The sequence below is a fragment of the Harpia harpyja genome, chromosome 12 (genome assembly GCF_026419915.1).
Source record: "Harpia harpyja isolate bHarHar1 chromosome 12, bHarHar1 primary haplotype, whole genome shotgun sequence".
NCBI classification, from domain to species: domain Eukaryota; kingdom Metazoa; phylum Chordata; class Aves; order Accipitriformes; family Accipitridae; genus Harpia; species Harpia harpyja.
Window position 1 is genome coordinate 19,945,713 of NC_068951.1, and position 21,490 is coordinate 19,967,202.

Here is a 21,490-nt window from a genome sequence, read left to right on the forward strand (position 1 = left end):
TGACACCCTGCCGCTATTCATGAGAACAGGCATTTTTTCCCCTTTCTAGTTCAGAGGAGACTGTTTCCAGCTCTTCTTTCATAAATAACTTAGCTTGTACTACAGTTTTAATTTTTATTTCTTTGTGGAGCTTCTGGTACCAAATGTCTTGATTTGCATTCTGATGTGCTGCAGATCTCATGCATAAAGAATTTAAGTTAAAGGGATCACTGAACTATCCTGCTGAAGTTGTGCAGTATATCAAGTACTTCTAAGTTTCTGTGTCTGTCAAGATTCAGTATCTTAATGGAAAATGAACTCTTAAAAATTAAAATGAAATTAATTAATTAATAACTCATGGTTTGCTATATCCCTAAACATTTTTTTTTTGTATTATTTTCCACTTGTCTGTAGTGAATGGAAATTTTTAAGGTGAAATTGCATTACTTCAGCTTTTCAGTCTCTGGAGAAAACATTAATGTGAGATGTCTGCTGCGATTAAAGAACACTTTTGAAGAGTAGATAGTGTATTTCTCAAAGTCTTATCAAAAAAGGCAGAAAAGGCAAGCTGCAGTTTTGTGCCTGTCCCTAAGGGGGTATGCAGTCCTTCCCTTAGTGGGATGCTTGGAGCTGGGCTCTGTATTCCTTCCAGTGTTCGCTATTCAGATTTCCCCATGGACTGAGAGATGTCCTCTTTTACTGTGTGGGTTAAATGTTGCAAGATTTTTGTCTTAGCTCAGGTGCTGCTGGACCTCTGGGAAGTGTCCCTGAAATGAACGGAAGTGTTATGCAGAGGTGGGGGGAGGAGTGGGAGAGGTTTCTAGACATTAAAATAAAAAGAAAAGGCATAGTTATTTTCAGTTTTTCTATCTTTACCTGGCTGCCAAATATTAATGTTGTCCTTTCTCCTGTTTCTGGAAGGTAGTGGATGTGGAGCTGCATAGGCATTCCCTTGGCGAGGAGTATCTCTTCTCCCAGTCTTCAGAGTCTGACCTTTCTGACGTTCCTACATCTTTACCACTGCCATTGGGTATCCCAGGACCAGTCAAAGCTTCTTCACCAATTAAACAGTTGCAGGACTCCAGCCCAGATGCTTCTGTGGACAAAGGTAGAGCGAATGGGTGTTGGTGAAATTTGAGTTCTTGGAACTTCAGCTCTTCTGGATACCTCCTCTTGATTGTTCTTGTGCTTTAAAGGTTGCCAGTGCTACCTGCTCCTTGCTCACCTCAGATGTTCATTTCCTCAGTGTACTCTGAAATGTAATACAGAAATTGTTACGGTTTTTTTGGGTTTGGGTTTCTTGGGGGTTTTTTTGGGTTTTATAATCTCGATTTTGTTGGGTGGGCTTTGTTTTGCTAAACAGTGAATATGGAGCTTTATGCAGCAGATGTAGTTGGAAAAAAGGTTGTTGAATTGCACTTATAGTTTTGTTCTTGGCAGACTGTTTTCAGATGGTTTTTTAGGTTTGTGAATGTTTTGGGGACTGTGTATATATAAAAGGAATTGGCCTAGTGGTGTGTTCAGTTATTTACGTTGGTGCCTAATGCGAGTTGACTGGGGCGGGGGGGAGGGGAACAAAAATGACTACATAACTGTGGTGTTGAAAATAGAGAGTGAAAAAGTTGTAGTATGTTTGTCTGAGGGATGGCATCTGTGCATGTCACGGTCTCATTCTCACCTTCCCCTGTAAGCTCAGGAAATGCAGCACCTGTTGCAATGGGGCAGTTGATGCCTTAGGATCATTTGAATTGCCTGAAGCAAGCTAGTGCTGGCCCCTTGGGCACACTGTTACGATTTTTAGTTTGTGTGAAGTAGGAGAAACTGTGCCTCTGTTAGCGTTTAGCTTTATTTTCTGAAACATACGGTGTCAAGGCTTACATGACAGACCTTGGTTAACTGGGCTGAGAAACAAGGGTGTCTTTTATGGCTTGCAAGTTTTAGTGTGAGAAACTTGCTGGAAACAGTAACTTTATATTTCAAAATATGGTCACATGCCACATGGTCTGATGCCTTTCTTGATTTATCCTGACACTCCTGTGTTCAAGGAATGGCTTTAAGCTGGTGTCTTGCATGGTGTGCTTTCTGGTAGGTGCTGTGATGCCACTGGCTCAGTGAGAAGAACGTCCACTGTTCAAATGCGGTGTTTTCTTTTGGCCAAAAAAGGAGAAACGCAACCAAATTTTAAATGCTCAGGCTTTTTATTCAAACAGGAGGATACGCAGCACCTTTAGGTGAGCAGTGCTACAGCCAACAGGAAGGAAGTAAACCTGCCTCTTTCTTACACTCACAGGCAGTGGCTTCTCTCATTAGCTCCAGGTTAATTGATCCTTTGACATCAGATAAGGTGGATTCCTTAACCCAGGTCAAAAGGTAGTAGGTGGTCTCCCTGCGCTCTTACTCCAAAAAATGCACTGCGAGATTCTCGGTGAAGGAGGTCCAGCCTTAGTCCTGTTGGAGCCCTAACCAAGGACACTTGAAACTACCAGCAGCTTTTGGTCAATGGAGGGGTCGTTCCAAGAAAATTTGTGAGAAGTGGCTGATCACCTGCCACAGCTGAACAAGCTGTGTGTGGTAGCGTTTTATTCTTCTGTTCAGAGACAAATCCAACAGGCTTGCACAGGAGGAACCCCCTACCCCATTTTTTCACTGTTTAGGGCTGCCCACCAGTTGCTTTTCCTTCATTCGAAAGTGTGTTTGTTGTACCTAAGTTTTGTTTGTGTAGAGAAGCACAGTAAGGAATTAGATGTCTCAGCCTAAGAACTATTTCTCTTCTTTTCCCTGTTTTAATCAGGATTCCCTGGGAATGCTGAAACCGAAAGACATGCCACGTTTTATTCCCTGCCATCTTCGATAGAACGGACTCCCACCAAATTAGCCACACAGAAAGTTGCCTTTGGCTCTCATGGAAATTCAGCCTTTCAACCCATTGCAGCTAGCTGTAAAATAGTGCCTCAAGGTCAGAGTCCAAGCCCTGCAGAGTCACCAGGAAAATCCTTCCAGCCTATCACCATGAGTTGCAAGATTGTATCAGGTGAATGTTAGTTTGCTTATCCCAGTGCTTCACCCTGGAAAACAAGAGAGTGAACCAGTTGGACTTGTTTTGTGCCCTTCCCCTGATTTCCTGCCAATCTTTAAACATCAGGCAGTAGGAAACTGTAGAATAAGGAGCTAAACACACTTCTTAATGTTCAAGGAAGAAAAAATACAAGTGTGAAATGCTTCACATCAGATCAAAAGCAGGATGAGAGCTGTTCTCTCCCTGTTCTTGAATGCATTTAAGTATGAAAAAGATAGTATTTAACTGGATTGCTACCTACAGGAAAGCCCAGGCAAGGACACATCTTTGATGTGGGTTATTTGTATGTGGGAAGAAGCCATTCTTCTCCCTCCTGCTTTCAGACAGCTGGGATGGATTAAGAAGAAAAAATTTTTCTGATTATTGGGCAAACAATTGGATTCAACCTTGTAGACTCAAATGGTCCCTCTTGTACTTGCGATACCTCTTCAGACGGAACAGCTTGGTCTTCCTCTTCCAAAAGTCCACCCTCGGTTGGATTAAATTGTCAGCTGACTGTGAGCAATGTGATACTCTTTTGATAGCTTCCGAACCAAACATGATCAAGGTGGTGTTTACTCATTTCACTTATAGTCCCTTCCCTGCCTGGGCAAGGTGCCATCCAGTGGATGATGTTTTACATCAGAAAGTTTTAATGTGCAGCTCACCATGTCACATGTTGTGAAGCTGAAACATGACCTGTTACGTTCCTTCGTTTTCCGGTGTTCAGGGTAGAGAGGATGAAGCACCAGCTATCAGTATGTGTGATTTCTGATGATCTGCTCCCAGATAATTTTCCTCAAGTTTGTCTGGTTTGTTGGGTGTTTTTATTAAATTTCAGTATTGTTCCTTGACATCTTAAAACTGTACTCAGGCTGATTTACGTTTGAACCTATGCCAAGTGCTTTCTTCTGTCTTAATATGCTCTTCTCTTGATCTTCTTTTCCCAAGGCTTCCCAGGAAGCGAGAATTACAGGGGCCATCCTGTCTTTCTTAAAATCCTTGGACTATTCTCTGTTGATCTTTGCTATTTAAATGTTTCCCTGCTAAATATTTTTCCAAGGCTCTGCTGTCTGCTGAGAAGTGTCACCCCATCCAGATTTCAAAATCATTTTATAAGACATTGGAATTTTATTTGATCAACATTTGTTCCATTTCAGTTGTCAATCACTGCCAAAAAAGCAGATTAACAGGCAGTTGAAGCTTAGTGTGCTTGCTGCTGTCTCTTCTCTGATCACTTCCTTGCCTGTCCTTTACTCTGCATGTCTTGTTTAGCCCCTCATGAAGCTTTTTTCTTCTGTAGTTTTTCTCTGTCCTGGTCCTGTTAGCTAGAAGTTGCACATTTTACAGTTTACTTTCAAGGGCTTCTGCTGTAGTGAGAGCAGTGAAGAGACAAGAGCGTCCATGCCTGTCTGATGGCTGCTGTATCACACAGCCTTTTTATGTGAACTGCTTGGTTCCTGGTTCTGAATGCCCATACTGTGGGCTCCACAAGGGAAAGAAAGCACCTATCAAAGAGCTCAGCTCTCTTTCTTTGTCTCCTTCGGCAGACTGGTCTTGGCAGTGAGAATGATTTAGGGTAACGTCCATCAGGATTCAGGGGTGGACCAGATGGCTTCTCAAGGTCCCTTTGAACCCTGCTTGTCCTGGTAGGCAGAGAATGTCCAGGCTAGGTATGAGCCATAGTGCTTTATGTGCCTTTTCCTTTCCTTCCCTTCTGTCTCCTCTTTCCTTCTCCAGGTCCTGTGATCTCACTCAGGCTGGGAAATGCATCCTCAAAAAATGTTCCTTCTCTAAGCCATTGTAAAAAGTACTGCTACTGCTGTATTTTTATGTTCTTAACAACATTTACAAGATAGAAGCATTGGACTTTTTTTCTTAAGGTTCTCCAATATCGACCCCTAGTCCATCTCCGCTACCTCGTACCCCAACCTCCACTCCGGTGCACATGAAGCAAGGCTCTGCTAGTTCAGTCATTAATAATCCGTATATTATTGTGGACAAGCCTGGACAGATGGTTGGAGCAGCAGCCACAAGCACAGGTGTGTAGTGTGATCACAGAAGGCAGTGGCTTAGTCTTACCCATTCAAGTTTATTCTCCCTTTAAAATGATTAGTATAATAACAGTATTTCAGCTTGTGAAGATGGAAAAGTACTTGGCAAAGAAAGAGGGAGGTATTGTTGGTTTGCACAACTGGCCTGTATAACATGGTTAAGGGTATCTCAGACTTTAACATAACTTCCTTCAGGAAACAGCACAGAGTATAAGGCCAAATTGAATTCACAGATACGTCTTCAAAGAGAGCCTGTTCTTTGCAGTCAAAAAGGGAAGGGGAGAAAGTAATGTAGACTGTGGTGCACAGAGATTTAGACAGAAATAGTGCGCAGGTGGTTGGGTGAGAACTGTGTCGTGGATGTGGGCAAAAAGCATGGAGAGCTTGCAGTGACTTGCTGATCAGTCTTAGGTCCCAGGGAATGGTGCTCTAGATGTGTTGAAATGTGTAGGCCCAGGTTACCAGGAGAACAGCTGTGCTGGGTTTTGTTACTGCTCTCAACTTCTAGCTGGTCCAATTCCAGCCAGTCTGGATTCCTCTAACTGGGTTCCCTTGATGCTTCAGTGGTGACATAAGCCTGGGGTCAGGGGGGAGGACTGAACTTCAGGAGACTGGTGATGGGTATGGGAGTTAGTTGGTAATCTTTGTGTCTGGGCTGAAGGAAAGGTCACTCAAAACTAATTCATTTGTTGTGATTCGTGGTCTATTTAAAAACACACTTGTTTGTGTATGTGTGTGCTTGCCAGCATCTCAGAAGGATGCTCAGAGCCATGTGGTGAAGTGCAGCATCCATGTAACACACAAACCATTTGCTGGGCATTGTTGGAAAGTGCAAAAATTGGTCTCTTAATAACAGTTCCTCCTTTTGTCTGAGGGAACACAGCCGTCTTTCATTTTAACTTCATCACAGAGGGAAATGCTAAGGGAGCATAGTTACAGCTGAATTTTTTAAAGTATGTTTTGGTGCTTTCTTGGTAACACTGAAGCTGTTTCACCAATAAGGGTGTTTGGGTTTTTTTGTTTGGTTGGGGGTTTTCTGCCTTTTTTCTTTTCTGTTTCTTCTTTACCTCCAGCCTGACTGTCTACTCTGCATACATGGTTTATCATGGTTTGGGTAACTTTTGTGTTCTCCTAGTAGAGATTTGCACATGGAGAATATAATCTGTAGATGCACCAGATGGTTTGGACGTACCAGTCTTAACGCCATTAAAGGTGCGGTTTCCCACCACATTAGTGTGATGTAAGTACAGACTGGCCTGGAAGAAACTGCCTGCTGCCTCTTTGTCCCCTGCATTCCTGCTGCTTCCCCCATATCCTGCACAAGTCAGATCAGATCAGTGGCAGAGAAGAAAATTAATACCCTCCTCTCCCCAAATTGAGCTTTGTTGTGAGAGATAGCCTCATCACCAGACCCTGTGTGAGGGACCACGATGGAATGTGGAACTGGCTTTTTGACACCAGTAGCCAGGCTGGATTGAGCGTAATGTGATACTACAGACAAAGTCCCAGGAAAGTTTTTGATAAGACTGCAGATCATATTTAAAAAGAGGGCTGAGACCTTTATGCTGTGTGAAAGCCAGCCTTCCCAAACCCCATTATTACAAGAAATGGCTGCTCATTTACATTTAAATTTAAGTGCAGATTGTAGTACAACTTTTTGAGAGACTATTATGGTGTTTTCATGCATGTAATCCATAGCTTTGGCATATCTTGAACAAACAAAACTAACAAACCAACCCAACAGCAGTAACACATCTGCTGCTGAGCAACAAAGTGTTGTGTACACACTCCGATAATGCAGGGTAAGTTTACCACTGAACTCCCATCCATCTCGGGGGTTCAGGAGAGTGCTGTGGAACATGTATCTATATGTCAATTTTGCAAGAGCAGTCTTCCACAGACAGAGGACCCTGTCTTCATTCCATATTTCTGTTTCTTCCTTTACCCTACTCACTCTGTCTCTTCCTCTTGTTACTCCTCACTTTGTCTCCCTCCTTTTTCCTTCCTACTCCAGCCTTCTCCAAGCCTTTCCCCATGCCAGTGTCTGAGGCTAGTGTAGGTTCAGAGGGCTTCTGAGCAGTGGAGGCTGTTACATCTGCAGCAGCAAGTTCTGACTGGCAGCTAGCTCATTTACTGTCCTAATTTCACGTATTTGCACCTGTAGCTGATACCCTTGGCCACCCAGGAAGGTGCCTGACCATTTGCTTGCAGCAAATGGAGCTCTGGGTGGAGACTACCTTCTCTGGGGTGTGGATTCTGCAGGTGAAAATGACAGTCGAAATGCCATGTTTCATGTTAGAAGAGGTTTCATGTGTTCAGTGGCACCGCTCCCTGGCCCTCACCCGACATCTACTTTATTTCCCGATACGCAGGGAGCCCAACCAGCAAACTGACCAGTGTTTGTCAGGCGTCTCATGGAACTGGATCTCCTGTATCAAAGACCCATGGGAGCAGTTTTGTCACCTCAGCTGTCAAGGTAATGTTCTCATTAGGTGCGTACTTTCCATTTAAAATCCAGCTTCTTATTAAATAGGGCTTTTTAGTATTATGAATTCTGCATTTCAGGCAAGTTCTTTTGGTTGTCATTTCATATGAAGGTTTACTGTGTCTAACAGATGGAGCCATATGAAAACATGGTGGTTATACAAGATGATAGTGTCACTTCATGCAGCTCTAAGTAGACTTGTGTACACCTCTATTAAAGGCACTGCTCTTTTGCTTTTCTACAAGGAAATCCATGAGGGCATAGCTCTCAAAATGTCCTGTCTTTCAAAAAAAGCTCTTCTGTAGCTGACTTGGATCTTCTTCACTTTGTTATTGACAGTATGTGATTAAACCAGGGGTCCCTACCTCAAAACCTTCACTGTTCATTATTTTTGTACAGCAGCTGCTGCTAGCAGCCTGATAATAGCTCATTTAGTGGTTTTACATCTGCTTGCATTTAGAAAAATGTTTGTGTAAACAGTGGAGTAACCAAATGTGTAAACAAACAGTGATAAATAGGGTTCATGCTTCTGATCTGCAAAGCCCAAAAGGTACGGAGCTGAACTGTCTCACATAAAATCTCTCCCACATCTTGTGCTAGGAAGGATATTTCTGGCAGGGAAGTGGCATCAGTGAGGCTCTTTCTGAAAGCAGCTGGTGGTTGCGCTGCTGAAAACAGGAGCGTTTCCCTGTCTCCAAGTTGCAAGAATATTAATGCAGGATATGGTGGTGGGGGGGAGGCTTGCCAGTCAGCCTGCAGAGAGCAAATCACTTTACATTTGGAACTGAAATGCTTCCTATATCTGTTAGGGAAAAAAGTGTTGAAGATTGCTGTCTGAAGCAATTAGTTTGCAGTAGCATTTTAAGTGTCAGGTGTGCAGCTAGATATTCAGCTTTTAAAAGCCTGTCTGCTCAGATGGATTTCACTTAACTATGTTGAAAACCATTCATTAGTCTTAATTTTTTGCTGATTTGGGACAGTTCTTTCTGAAAGGTTTTTAACGAGTCAGAGTAGTCACATGTAATTAGTAAGAGTTGAATTCTGTATTTCCAGGGCAAAGTTAAAAACTGAAGATATTTAAAAATATATAAATATAAAAATCATAGCTCTGTAAACAAAAATGTATTTTAATTTGTGTCTTCTGGTTGGTGAAAAAGCTGTAATTTTATGGTTTCTTTAAAGAGGAGGGTGTGTCAGTTCAGTGTGATGTTACAGATCGCCACTTTTCATCTCTTCACTATGTGCTAGTTTTCTCTGTGGTTTTTTTTAATGACTTAAGGCTGTGTTTCTTCAGCCACTTTAAAATGACCAATATGCAGGCTGCTGTTGAGAGGACTGGTTATGCCTCTAGCCTTGTCTTCACACCTCCCTCTGTTTGCTACCAGTTGTGCAGTGATGTGGTGAACCAGAACAGACAACCAATCTGGTTGAAAACTAATCTGTTTTCAGCCATATGGGTCAGTATAAGGAAGATGGCAGGAGTATTAGGTTAGTCTGAGGGCTTGCTTTCTGGTCATGATCCAACCCAAGGATGGGCCAAGTGATTGTGAAACCATGGCTTTGGAGTTCACATTGACTGTAAAAGAATACAATTATTTTACTTAAACAAAACAGAACCATAACAAACTTCCTCAAATGCATTTGACTTCTCTACCAGCATCAGATCCAGAAATGCCAGGTGTGTGATTTTGTGGGTGTGGAAGTGTTTTTTACTCCGTTTAGTTACATAGCCTCACTGTTTCTGCCAAATGGTGAGTTCTGCCTGGGAAGACTGTGCCATCACATCTTTCTAGTTACAGGAGAGCAAAACTTCATCTGAGAGAATTTTGCTTGCAGACTTAAAACTGAATGTTTTTTTCCCTTCTGTAACTTGTTTCTTCTTAGATTGTCTTCTCTCTCTCAGATTGTGTATAGAATCACAGAATGATTGAGATTGGCAGGGACCTCTGGAGATCATCCGGTCCAACTGCCCTGCTCAAAGCAGGGTCAAATAGAGCAGGTTGCTGAGAAATGTGTCCAGTCAGGTTTTGAGTATCTCCAAGACTGGAGAGTCCACAGCCTCTCTGACCAACCTGTTCCAGTGTTTGATCACGATTAAATTTAAAAAAACAAAACAGTTTTTCTATAATTAAACAGAATTTCCTGTGTTTCAGTTTTTCAATTTGTGCCCATTGACTCTTGTCCTTTCATTGGATACTATTGAGTGTTGTCTGGCTTGATCTTTACACCTTCCCATCAGGTATTTATACTTATTGATAAAATCCCCCCTCAGCCTACTTGAATTTTACAGCTCTGAAATGCTTTGTATAAAAAGCTGGTTGGGAAACATGAGTCAATTTCTTTTACTGGTGTATGATATGGTAAGAAACAGTTACTGCCGTTGGAGATGTAACTTTCCAAATAAAATTTGCTTTGTAGGTTGTATTAAATGTTACACTCCTTTTACTTCCATGTTGACTGATATTGGAAATGTCTTAATTGTGTAGGTAATTTGGCCTGCCCAGATGCTCCATGCTACCCTTTATTAGCAGTCACTTGTTTTATTTCTTGTAGTGGACATTTCACTGATTTTTGCACCATGTCTTCCTATTCACAGCAGGAGGATTCACTGTTTGCCACCATGCCACCCCTTTGTCCCATTGGGAGTCATTCCAAGGTCCAAAGCCCCAAATCGGTCACTGGAGGACTTGGAGCTTTTACAAAGGTATTCCTCTTGGCTTTTGTGCTGGGACAAGGAGCCCAATAGTGCCATTTTATGCTGACTTGTGCCACAAACCATGTAACTTATAGTGCACATAAAACTGTTACTGGAACCAATGTGTCTTGCTGCCAAGGGTGCTCTAGCACCTCTCAAAAATGTATCTTGTTTTCTTTTCTTTCCCTGTGGCTCTGCTGTACATGTGATCTTTCTTTTTATCTCCTCTTTCATCCTTTCTTGTTTTGCTCTGAATCACTGTCGGGTGTGAGGCTGATATTTTAAAAGCTATTTTTAATGGGATACAGTGAAAGTAAACTGCAGTAGATGTGTCAGGAGCTTCTTAAAAAAATGATACAGTGATTTCTGAATCTCAGATGTTGCCACTTCTGAGTACATTTCCTTCAATGTTACCATCTGGAATTTAAAGTTGTTTCTGGCAATATTAGGTGGTCCAAGTAAAAGGTGGAAGAATGCTTCCTACCGTTTACAGTACCTATAGCAATCTAACGCAAAAAAACCCCCAGTCTTGAGTCACTGCTCTTGGAGATTAGAATTAATGCCTGTACCAGAGAAACATATAACATACATGCAAGAGAATAATGTCAGCTATAATAATTTACAATATCTATAGCTATATATCGGTTGTAATTTTGCAGGATAGAAAAAAAAAATTGATGTTTAGATTGTGTTCTGAGCAGGAAGCTGCTTAGAAATTTGAAACTGTAAAGTGTTGTTGCTCCATGCTGAGATGCAGGGCCTGAAGGAGTCAGATCTGGCCAAGTCCATTGTTAGTATGACTAGTAGTTGTAATATTACTAGCAATTTCTGTGATTCTGTAATTTCTGTGAGCACCTCTCAAATCTGGAATGCTTTGTAAATTCAGACACCCACACACATGCTTGTGTGTTGGGAGTAGCCCTCATCTTGGAGCTGACTTAGAGAGTCCACCTGGTGGTAAGAGCCATGTCTGAGTTTACTGACTTGGCTGCCCTTTCTTGCAGACAGGCTGTGTCAGAAATGATCCCCAGTGATTTAAGGTGTTTGCTTTTCTTATTATTTCATCCTATTTAAAAGGTGATAATAAAGCAGGAGCCGGGAGAGCTGCCCCAGCAACCCCAACTACCAGCGACAGGGACAGCCACGCAGACTTCCGTGCAGCAGTATGTCACTGTAAAAGGGAGCCACATGTTAGCCTTGTCACCGCAGAAGCCGGTCGTGAGCACAGGCGAGGGGACAGTGCAGTCTAAGGTATGAGGCACTTGGGCATCTTTGGTGTGGTGTAAGCTGTCTGTCTTGTGGTTTTATTGCAACACTTCGTGTTTCTCTCAGGGGTGTAGGGTTGCTTCTATCTCAGACCCAGGCAGCAGCACTGTGGTTAGCTGTTTTCCCCATGTGCACAGAGTGGCTCATGTCATGCTTAACTGTAGTCCTTGAGAAGGGAGCAGGATGAGCAGGCACTATTGGATTTCATTGTGCACAGGGAACATCTCCCAGTTCTGTCTAACCCATTGAACAGTGGGGTGGGGGTGGTTTTGAACTGGAGCCTGTCAACCCTGGAAGTTGCTTGCCTTCATCAGCTCTTGCTGAAACTCATCCAGGTCTTTCTGTAAGAGGAGGCAAATTCTTTCCTTGGACTGCAGGCCTGCAACAAAAAAGAACAGGACAAATAGGGAGTGGGGTGGAGGCTGAGGCAGAACTAGCATTAGGTGGAAGCAATCCTACTTGAGTGGCAACTCAGGTATTTTATTGTAGGAGTCTGTGTCAATGCAGTGTTGCTATCACAGGAGTGACGCACCTTCTGAGAAAGCACAGTAACAGTGCAGTGACAAGATGACAGATGTATCAGAAATTGTCTCCATTTTTGCCTGTTTCCATTGTGGTTAGAGTCAAATCATGTGCCGAGTACAAGAGACTACATACGGAGCTTTCACTTTTGCATAAGTAAATATATATATTTACATTTGCAACAGTTCATTGTCCTTTTTACTGCCTTATTTACTTGTTTGAACAGGTATGCAAGCTTGTGTTTCCCTGCAGTTATTGTCAACACATAAAATTGAAGCACTTTGTAGATTCTGCTTTGAGGACATAGTTTTCCCAAGGAGTCTGTTCCCATGAATGTGTTGAAACTAAATTTCTGGATCTCTGTACTTTGCCAAGGCAAGCTTTATCTTCAGCTGGAATTAAGCCATTGCTTATATATCAGAAAAAAATGGAAGTGCCCTGTAATTTGAATGTACTTAATCTTTCGTGGGTGCTCTGAAATCCCAGTTGTGTTTAACAGTTTATCTTTTTACTTGGGATTGGCCTCTTACCAATTTAATTTTGTTTCTGAATGAATAGCTTGTATACGTGACTAGACATGTATAAAGTGTCCTGAAATGTCTGGAGATGGAGGTAGCATACCAGCTAGAATTCACATGATTGCTCTTGCCAGCAGCACATCATCCAATACTTATTTGTTGCAGGTTGTTGGCGTTCCAGTTGGTTCTGCTTTACAGTCAACAGTGAAACAAGCAGTGGCTATAAGTGGTGGCCAGATACTTGTGGCAAAATCTAGCTCTTCTGTAGCAAAGGCTGTTGGTCCGAAGCAGGTTGTGACTCAAGGCGTAGCCAAAGCCATCGTGAGTGGAGGCGGAGGGACAATTGTTGCTCAGCCTGTGCAGACTATAACGAAGGCACAAGTTTCTTCCACAGGTGCTCAGAAAAGTACATCTCAAGGCTCAGGTAGAGTAATTTTACACCTTGTTAATGGCTCATGATGGGTAGACTTTGAGGCTTTTCAACTGAAAAATAACTATGTGTGATTGAAAAACTTGAAAATGAGTAGAGAGGTCTGTAGGGAAATTCAGGCTGAGTGAGATTAGTAATAAAGAAGATCTTAACTCATCATCTGTAAGGGGGAAGAGGGAGCACAAGTACTTTAAAACATGCAGTGTTCTGTGAGTGGGGATCAGACAGATATTCTGGGGAATGTGCTGGAGACCTGATAGACTTTACTGGAACCAGGTCTCACATTTTTGCCCAGCATTGTGGTCCTTAGATGGTCAAAGGGCTCCACATAAATGCAACCAACAAGAGCCAAACTGTCCTTACTACATGTTCGCATCTTCCCCAGTGCTTACAGTTACGGGAGTATGGGCAGAAGCACCCCGCCTGCTTCTGCAGGCAGCTGGCTTTAGCTGAGCATGTTAGCTCAGGCTCTGGACTGTTTGAAAGGTGTTGTCTGGCCTCTGGGCTGGAGTAAGACTGTAGACCCCATGGCTGTGTTGTTTTGGCCTGCAGCCATAAGTGGTACTACATGCAGAGAGATTTTTTTTTTTTTCAGACCTATTCAAAAAAGTGTCTCTCCATCACTAGTGGAGTTAATCTGTGGTTAGGCCGGCTAAGTATGGATTATCAAAGGCTAGCTGCGTGTCACTCCTAGTACTTTCATCCTGTGCAGATTTCAATGTGTACTTCTGTCTGGAAGCAGTAGTTTTATTTCTTCTTATTCTTCCTTTCTAGTGATGGCTACACTGCAGTTACCAGCCACCAACCTGGCAAACTTGGCAAACTTACCGCCAGGCACCAAACTGTACCTCACCACCAACAGCAAGAATCCTTCTGGGAAAGGAAAACTGCTTCTGATACCCCAAGGAGCCATACTGCGAGCCACAAATAATGCTAGTTAGTCTTGCAGGGAAATCTAATGAGTTAAATAATGTAATCACTGCATAATTAATATGTTTGGCATCTTTGCTAGAAAGCATCCTGGTACCGTGAAACTCAGTAATGGGGTGGGGTTTCTCTGTTCACAGCAACACAGTATGTGGTGCTTTTTAAGACAGATCTTACACGTGTCTTCTGTTTTAGATGAAACCGCTTTTCATGCGGTGCTCTCAATGTCCTTCTCTCTGTGCTGAAAGCAGACAGTGTAATTTTCCTCAAAATTCAGTGGAGAGTTGCCTTTAACTCTTCCTTGTGATCTGTAGGAAGAGACAAATGCGTTTTCGTGATGTAGAACTGAGATGGATTTGAATGTCGTTGTGAAAGCTATTAATAAATAATGGAATGACACCCTGGAGAAACTAGAAACATAAGAAACTAACTTTGAAAAGGACAAGATACTGCATCTGGAATGAGGGAAAGGAATCATTTTGAATATTGATATAAGGTTTAGCCGCAAGCTGTTGAGTCCAGTAGAAACACTTTTTTGTTAATGGGCTTGTGAGTCAAACTTACTGTGAAATACATGGAGAATAACATTGCTAAAATAGTTCCAGTGGGCAATACTTAGTTTATAGTGTGCTTTTGCTGTAGGGAAAGAATACTGCAGGTTTTGGACTGTGTAGATGAAGACTTCTGTTGTGAGCCTTCTCCAGAATGCTCCTTTTGAGGCTGGGATTTGGGATGGGAGATGGATTGGGTGTAAACTTTTTGCTCCCAGTTCTGATCCTGGCAGTGAGAAAGAGGTATTATTCAGTTTAATATATAAGGCTGTAAATATCAGCAACATAGCAATAGAGTACATGTCACTGAAGAAGTAAATACTCTTGCTGAAGGTATTTTTGGGCTCTAGAACTTGTGATGGGAGCCCCATTGCTTGAGATTTAGAGAGGCAGCTGGAGCAGTCCAACTTGGACAAGGAAATAATCTTACAGGTGTCAAGGAAGAGCAAATACTTCTGATTTTTATGACAAAGCCATAAATATTTTATTTTTACCCTTGTTTCTTAATGAAAGACTGCAAAAAAGTCAGTGTTCAGGCTGTTCCTTCTGGAGGCAGAGCAATATCAAAGTGTCACTGCAGATTTACCACTGCTTGGTATCTGTGATCTAATACTCAACAAAATTGCATTGAAACACCCAACAAAAGTAAAATGAAGTCGTCAGTGGGATTCAGAGTATTTTTAGGGCTCTTGCTGCAGATTCATAACCTGCAAAAGACCAATGAAAAGGCTGTTCATCTGTTGGATAGCATTTTCTTTTGATAGAAAATTCAAACCAGCCTGAAATGAGCTTTGCTTGCCCACCGGTCCTCCTTATTTTCCCCATAGCTCCTTTCATTTGTGGCATTTGCTGAGGTATAAGGGAGCACAGCAGCACATCTGAACTGTGCTGTACTGGGTAATAATGTTACTTAGCTGCAAAATGTGGCAGCAAATGTCTTGCAGAGTGTTTTCAATTACTTAATATACAGGGATGCTTTAGCAGTTGACAGTGTCTGGTTACCAAAGGGTCAAGTCTTTTCTTCTGGTTACAGGTCTCCAATCTGGTTCTTCTACGAGTAGTGGAGGAGGAGGAACCCAAAGCACAAGCAGTAACTTGTCACAGCACCTCACCTATACATCCTACATCCTGAAGCAGACACCCCAGGTCAGTGGCATAAGCATCTCAGTTGAAGCAGATTGGCATTTCATTTCAGGCTGCAGTGGTGCTAGGTGGATGTCCTGTGGTTCTGTAGTACATGAAACATTCTTGGGACTGGGATCTAGATCGTCGCTAACAACCCTTGTATCTCTTCCCTCTGCCAGGCACCTGCTTTACCACTTGCTGTTGCTATTGGCACATCTCTGCCCCTCACCTCCCCTTGCAGGGTTGTGCCCTCGTGGCTCCTTGCAGGCTGAGAAAGCAGCACTGAGTAAGGCCAGGGTAAGCAGTGGGTGGAGAAGAGACAGTGTGATAAGAGTGCCTGGTGGCAGGGCCACAAGGGTCATTGAAATAAGAGAGGTGATATGACAGAGATGGTGCTGGAAGAGCTGTCTTACACAGTAGGATATGTAAGAGTTGGAGGAAAGCACAAGATACAGGAGAATAAAGGAGAGTTACTGGAGTGAAACAGCAAGGCTGAGTAAGAAAGAAAAATGATGAAACAGAAGATTGTGTGAAGGGATCCATGTGTGATGGTGGGTGAATGAAGCCTCTGAAGGGCAGCAACTGAATACTGATGTGAAGCAGGAAGGTTGGGAAGGTCTCAGGTGGTAGGTTATTCAAGTGCACACCTCCAGTTGTCGCTTTGATTTCTGCATGCTGAGCTCTGAATATATAGCCTTTGTGGGGGACTAAATACGTTTTGAAGTGAGAAGGTGACAGAATGTCTCAATTTCTCTTCTTTTTTTTGCCAAGCCCAGCAGTAGCCTCTCTGATCTTGCATGCTAAGCAGCATTTGTCACAAAGAGTAAACTTGAAGAGCACAAAGTGTGTTAAATTGTAGTAGATGCCTCTGACAAGACAGGAAACTGATTGTGGCTTTTTCACCCCTTCCCTTGCATCAGAAAATGTTTTTCTGCACTGAGAAGGCTATGTCCAGCTCTTAGTGCGGAAGTATTCACTGTAATTAGCAGTGCCTTCTTTTAGAAGATGAAATGATGTTGTTGCATTATAGCTACAGGCTTTTATCCTGTATTGATACTCCTAGATTTCTATTGACTCTTAAGTGTGTTTCAAAGTGCTGACCACCCTAACTCATTTCTGGAGCAGGGCACCTTTCTGGTTGGCCAGCCTTCTCCTCAGAGTTCTGGGAAGCAGCTGACTCCAGCTTCAGTTGTTCAGGGCAATGTAGGAGTTGGAGCATCTTCCACACAGGGACAAGCACTAAAAGTGATAACTGGACAGAAAACAGCTCTATTTACACAGGTAACATGCAAATGATGTGTTTCTCTCTTACTAGTTAGCATTTTGTCATATAAAGTATAGGAACCACATGTTGTGAGAGCTTTTGCTTTTGTAGTTGTTTGGTTTGGTTTTTGTACAGTTATGGTGCTGCCTCTACTACGATGAGGAAAGCACATGAAGGCCTACTTTCATATGCAGATATTGGTCCATACTTTTCCAGCTTTATTTTTGTTCTCAGAGTGGACTGTGTGTAAGCTTGGGTTGCTAGTTTGTAAATGTGCTCTGGGATTTCCTAGAGTGGTTTGGGTTGGAAGGGACCTTAAAGATCGTCTAGTTCCAACCCCCCTGCTATGGGCAGGGACACCTTCCACTAGAAGGTGAAATGGAATTAGAGAAGTGAATACAGTCAGGTGCAAAAATGTGCTTAAATATTTGAAGCTTAGAAATGGGTCACTTGCTAAAACTCTTAAAAATTTTTCATTCGGGTATCCCTCAAAGGTCCTTCTTTTAAAAACTACCAAGTGGTCCCTGTGAAATTCAAAATCCTGAAGAATACTCTTAATTTGTCATCCAAAATTCAAGATTGGTTGGCATATTTTTTCAAAGTCTACAGTTTGATAAAATTGATAATGTTTTTCAGTAATACAAAAAGTATTTGTCTTGTTTTGTTGTTGTTGTGTTTTGTTTGTTGGGTTTTTTTAAGAAATGTTTAAAAAATCCAAACAAAAATACACCTTTTCCCTTATGCTGAATTCTTTTTCAAAGGCTGCACCCAGTGGACAGACATCTCTGGTGAAAATATCAGATGGGTCCATAAAATCAGTGCCTGCCTCATCCCAGCTCTCCAAACCTGGCACCACTGTGCTGAGAGTATCAGGAGGTGTTATCACCACAGCTCCTGCTCCTGCTATGGCCCTTCCCACAAACGGGGTGGCCCAGGTGAGAAACAACATTGCCAATATTCTGTAATGTAACATTTGCACTCTAGCATGTATGCCTATCCCCAGGAAGGCACTTCACTGCTTTTTTGCGCTATTGGTATTTGTCTTCTCAGTCAGCGTTGCTGGTGGGCCTGTTCATATTTGTGTACCAGCACAGTGCACACAACTCCTTTTCTGTTGGGTTGTTTGCTGTTTGGCATAAAGTAGTATCTGTGAAGAAACAAGGGGAGAAGAGAAACTGAAACTTGCACTTTCTTGCTTTTAATGTTGTTAAAATTCAAGTAGGCAGGGAAGGCTTTATCTGAAACAGCTTTTGCAATCATACAGATCAGATATTTTTGGGCTACGCAGGTTTCAAACACCAAATCTGCTGCTGGCACAAAAATTTGCAGAAGAATGTGAAATGCCAGAAGCTCTGTATCCAGCAGGCCAGTGAAAGCCAGCAGTAACCAGACTGTATGTTGCTCCTTTGAGATCACAGACTCTCCACAGTGCTTAGTGCCCAATCTGCTATCAACAGATTTCAGAGGCCGTCAGTGACTAGAGTTTGTGGTTCTTTGGTCCTGACAGTGTTCAAAGGATGTCACTCCACCCCAGCGGAGCTGTAACAACACAACCTTGGAATGAGGTGCTTTGGCATAGAGTGAGGTTGGAAGCAAAACATTTGCATTCCTAGAGTGAACGCTCTTGTGCATGGATGTAGCCATGCATCCAATTGATGCAGGTTGTCCACCTGGCATGGAATTATGAGTTCATGGGGGTGGGGAGGAGGCAGCAAAAATGGGAGTGTATAATTCACTCCGGGGGTTTCCGTAGCCTCACTTCTTTTGCCTGTGGGGAGGCGAAGATTAAACAAGTGGAGAGTTGACACCGTGCTGCGCTCCGAGGGCTGAATGCTGGCATACACAGCATATATAGGTGAAGATGCTAAAATCTGCATTAAATGCTACTCACTGTTTTTACAGCTCTCAGTGAAGCTGCAGAGAAAGAAATTTTCCATCCAGCCTCTTTATCCCAAACTTTTTTCCCATTTGTCTACTGATACCTCTGGACTTCTGAGCAGCAGGGAAATACAAAACATTCCTGGGTCAAATTTCTCATCTGGAGGCCTACCTGCTTGCTGAAGTTAAGGGACCTGGTTCCAGATACTATCAAAGCAGTTGTGGTAGCAGTTCATGTGTACACGGTTTCATTTTTTCTGCTTGAAACAGCCTCCATTCTATATGTACCATCATTGTATATGGGCTTTTGGATATGTGCTTGAGAACCTCTTGCTTCTTAATGATGGATAGATAAGCATTTGGTTTTGCTACTTCTAGATATTGCCTTGTTGTGCTTACTGTTGAATCATCTATGACATGAAAAGGAATTTGTTAGCCCTCTCTGCCTCTTTTACACAGCAAATAGATAATGCAGGTTCCAGTTCATCCTCTGGAACTCCTGCAGCAAAGACATCTGGACAGCAGCACCAAATCTGTATAAGCCAGAGCCAGTCTAGTTCATCAGTAGTGAATAAGACTGCTACTTCCACTGTTGTAAGTGTTGCTTCTCTGATGCCTACACCAACGCCTGTGACTGGAAAAGCTGCAGTATCAGGTATTAAACTCCCTTCATGCCTTTCCTATAGAAAGTTAAAATCCAGGTGTGAGTTCTTTAGATGTCTTCGCTGTAAATGGAAGAATATAGAGTCACCTGCATTTGTGAATGTGTAAAAGTCAAATCATGCTTTATAAAACATACTAGCATAACTTTTGGCTTAGCCAGAGATGTCTAAATAATTTGGCATCCTATCTCATCAGTGTATCTGTTACAAATAATAGTGAGTTGCCCATTGGTATCGGAGAGGGATTTTAGTTTTCATGCCACATTCTCATTAGAAGATGCATTCTGCCTGTTCAAGAGCACAGTGTGTCACTGAATGCTGAAACTATCAAGGTACCAGCAATACTACAGACTTGATTAGTTTGTGAAAGTGAAACTCCCACTGAAGTTGGAGAAGCTGCTTGAGCAGAATTCGGCTCTGAGGCTTTGCATCTGTTCTGCTTGGCTTGGAAAGGAGAGAGATGTTGATTAGGGGGAACTGAAGGCTTTGAAGTCAAAATCCATTAAGTACAGTGAGGTAGGCTGGATTTGGAATGTTTCAAGTTAATAAAGATGAGGTAATAAAGATGGACTGCCCTTATGTAGAGGGCAGTTTTCCTTATTTAGTTTTACTGTCTTCCAGTATCTTTTGTATCATGGAGAGCAAATACAGTAGGTTTAATTTGAGTATTACGGATTAAAATCTGAAATTTTCATTTTGGTTGATTTACATGCTGGCATGTTGTGTTCACTTGAAGTGGCTTCTTACTAAGTGGAAACAGTGAAAATACAGAAAAGAGAAAATAAGTGACGTTGAGCTCATCTGACAGTGTGTTTTTAAAGCAGCTCTTCTTGTTTCTTATGTACACAGTCTTCCAAACTCCTCCTTTTTCATCACTCTGTTTTTCCCAGAGCTTGAAAGTAAACAACATAGACTGCTAAGACTGCCACAATTCTGGAATAAGCAGTTGGATGTTTTCCTCTTTGTAAACAAAGCAGCAAGGTTTTTTTGTAGAAAATATGCCATTCTAAATAGCTTTCAGATTAATACTCCCATTTATGTATGAGAATGTTATCTAGATCTTGTTTTGCCTTTTGTAACTTGAGGCACTGACTTCATCATGAAAAACTACTTCTTCAAGAATCCCAAAAGAAGCAGTGGCTATAAAACATGTTATTTCAATGTAAAAAAAAAAAAAAAAAAAAAACAAAACAAACCAAAACAATACAAAAAAAACCAACAACCCCCCCCAAACCAAAAAACAATCTCAGATTTTCCCTTGTTTTGCAATGAACAATGTCTCCCACCCGTGAGGCTAATAGGGTTAGTTGAAAATGTCCCGTCTTACTTGCCTTGCTGTTTGGGTCCCTTGCTGTCCTATCCTGACACATCAGTGCATCACACACAAGTGAATTGGTAATAACTAGGTTAGCCTTCTTGCCTGGAGGTGAAAGCCTAACTGACCAGTGCTGTGCATCTTTCAAAACCAAGAGACATCTTCACCAGACCTTGCATGTCTAGTACTTGGAAGGCAGCTGTGTTTCTTAAACAATAATAATAAAATATGAGGAGAATGGAAATTTTATCCCAAAACAAATCGTGAGTATAAAATTACCATTGTGAAACTAAGAAGTCTACTGTTGTCAATGTTCTAAAATAGAAGCCTATTAAATTTCCACAATCTGAAGAAAAGTTAGCTATAGGTTGAATACAATTGTATTGAAAATAGATGCTTTACCAGTAGAAAGGATGGACATAGGCCCAAATCACAGTGTTAGAGTGCTTGCTGTGGTGGCTTGGGATGTCATCACTGTGGAGGAGAGAGCTGGTGGACAGGTGATGAGTACTACTCGCCCATGGCACTGTGGCACAGTTTGGAGCCGTGCTGATTTCCACCAAAGTTACTGGGTGCTGCCATTGATAATGCTGTTAATATCTGAATGTCCTGCTTGTTCTTTTAGCCTTGACTAAAATCAGTGATTTAATTCAGTCCCCATTTCAATATGCTTCGTAGCTTGATTAGCTATCCTTATGGATGTATTCAGTGCGTGTTACAGAAAGACACAGGACACTCAGTTCAGGTATGTCCTTCATCAGACT

The 21,490-nt window shown here is 42.1% G+C and overlaps 1 protein-coding gene across 10 annotated transcripts in view; it reads left to right on the forward strand.

The window, feature by feature from the left end:
• YEATS2 (YEATS domain containing 2) overlaps positions 1-21,490 on the forward strand; it is a 53,668-nt gene that overhangs the window by 15,064 nt on the left and 17,114 nt on the right. For 6 of the 10 annotated variants that reach the window (XR_008237694.1, XR_008237695.1, XR_008237696.1 and 3 more), the window contains 12 exons: positions 901-1,087; positions 2,771-3,010; positions 4,918-5,076; positions 7,461-7,564; positions 10,170-10,277; positions 11,346-11,519; positions 12,740-12,998; positions 13,779-13,940; positions 15,516-15,628; positions 16,733-16,888; positions 17,633-17,806; positions 19,209-19,404. Coding sequence is in view for 7 of the 10 variants with exons in the window: in XM_052804986.1 (XP_052660946.1) it covers positions 901-1,087; positions 2,771-3,010; positions 4,918-5,076; positions 7,461-7,564; positions 10,170-10,277; positions 11,346-11,519; positions 12,740-12,998; positions 13,779-13,940; positions 15,516-15,628; positions 16,733-16,888; positions 17,633-17,806; positions 19,209-19,404 (2,032 nt within the window). In the remaining 3 variants the exon portion in view is untranslated. The remainder of the gene's footprint in view (positions 1-900; positions 1,088-2,770; positions 3,011-4,917; positions 5,077-7,460; positions 7,565-10,169; positions 10,278-11,345; positions 11,520-12,739; positions 12,999-13,778; positions 13,941-15,515; positions 15,629-16,732; positions 16,889-17,632; positions 17,807-19,208; positions 19,405-21,490) is intronic. The other 4 variants (XM_052804981.1, XM_052804984.1, XM_052804983.1 and 1 more) reach the window with 4 other exon arrangements.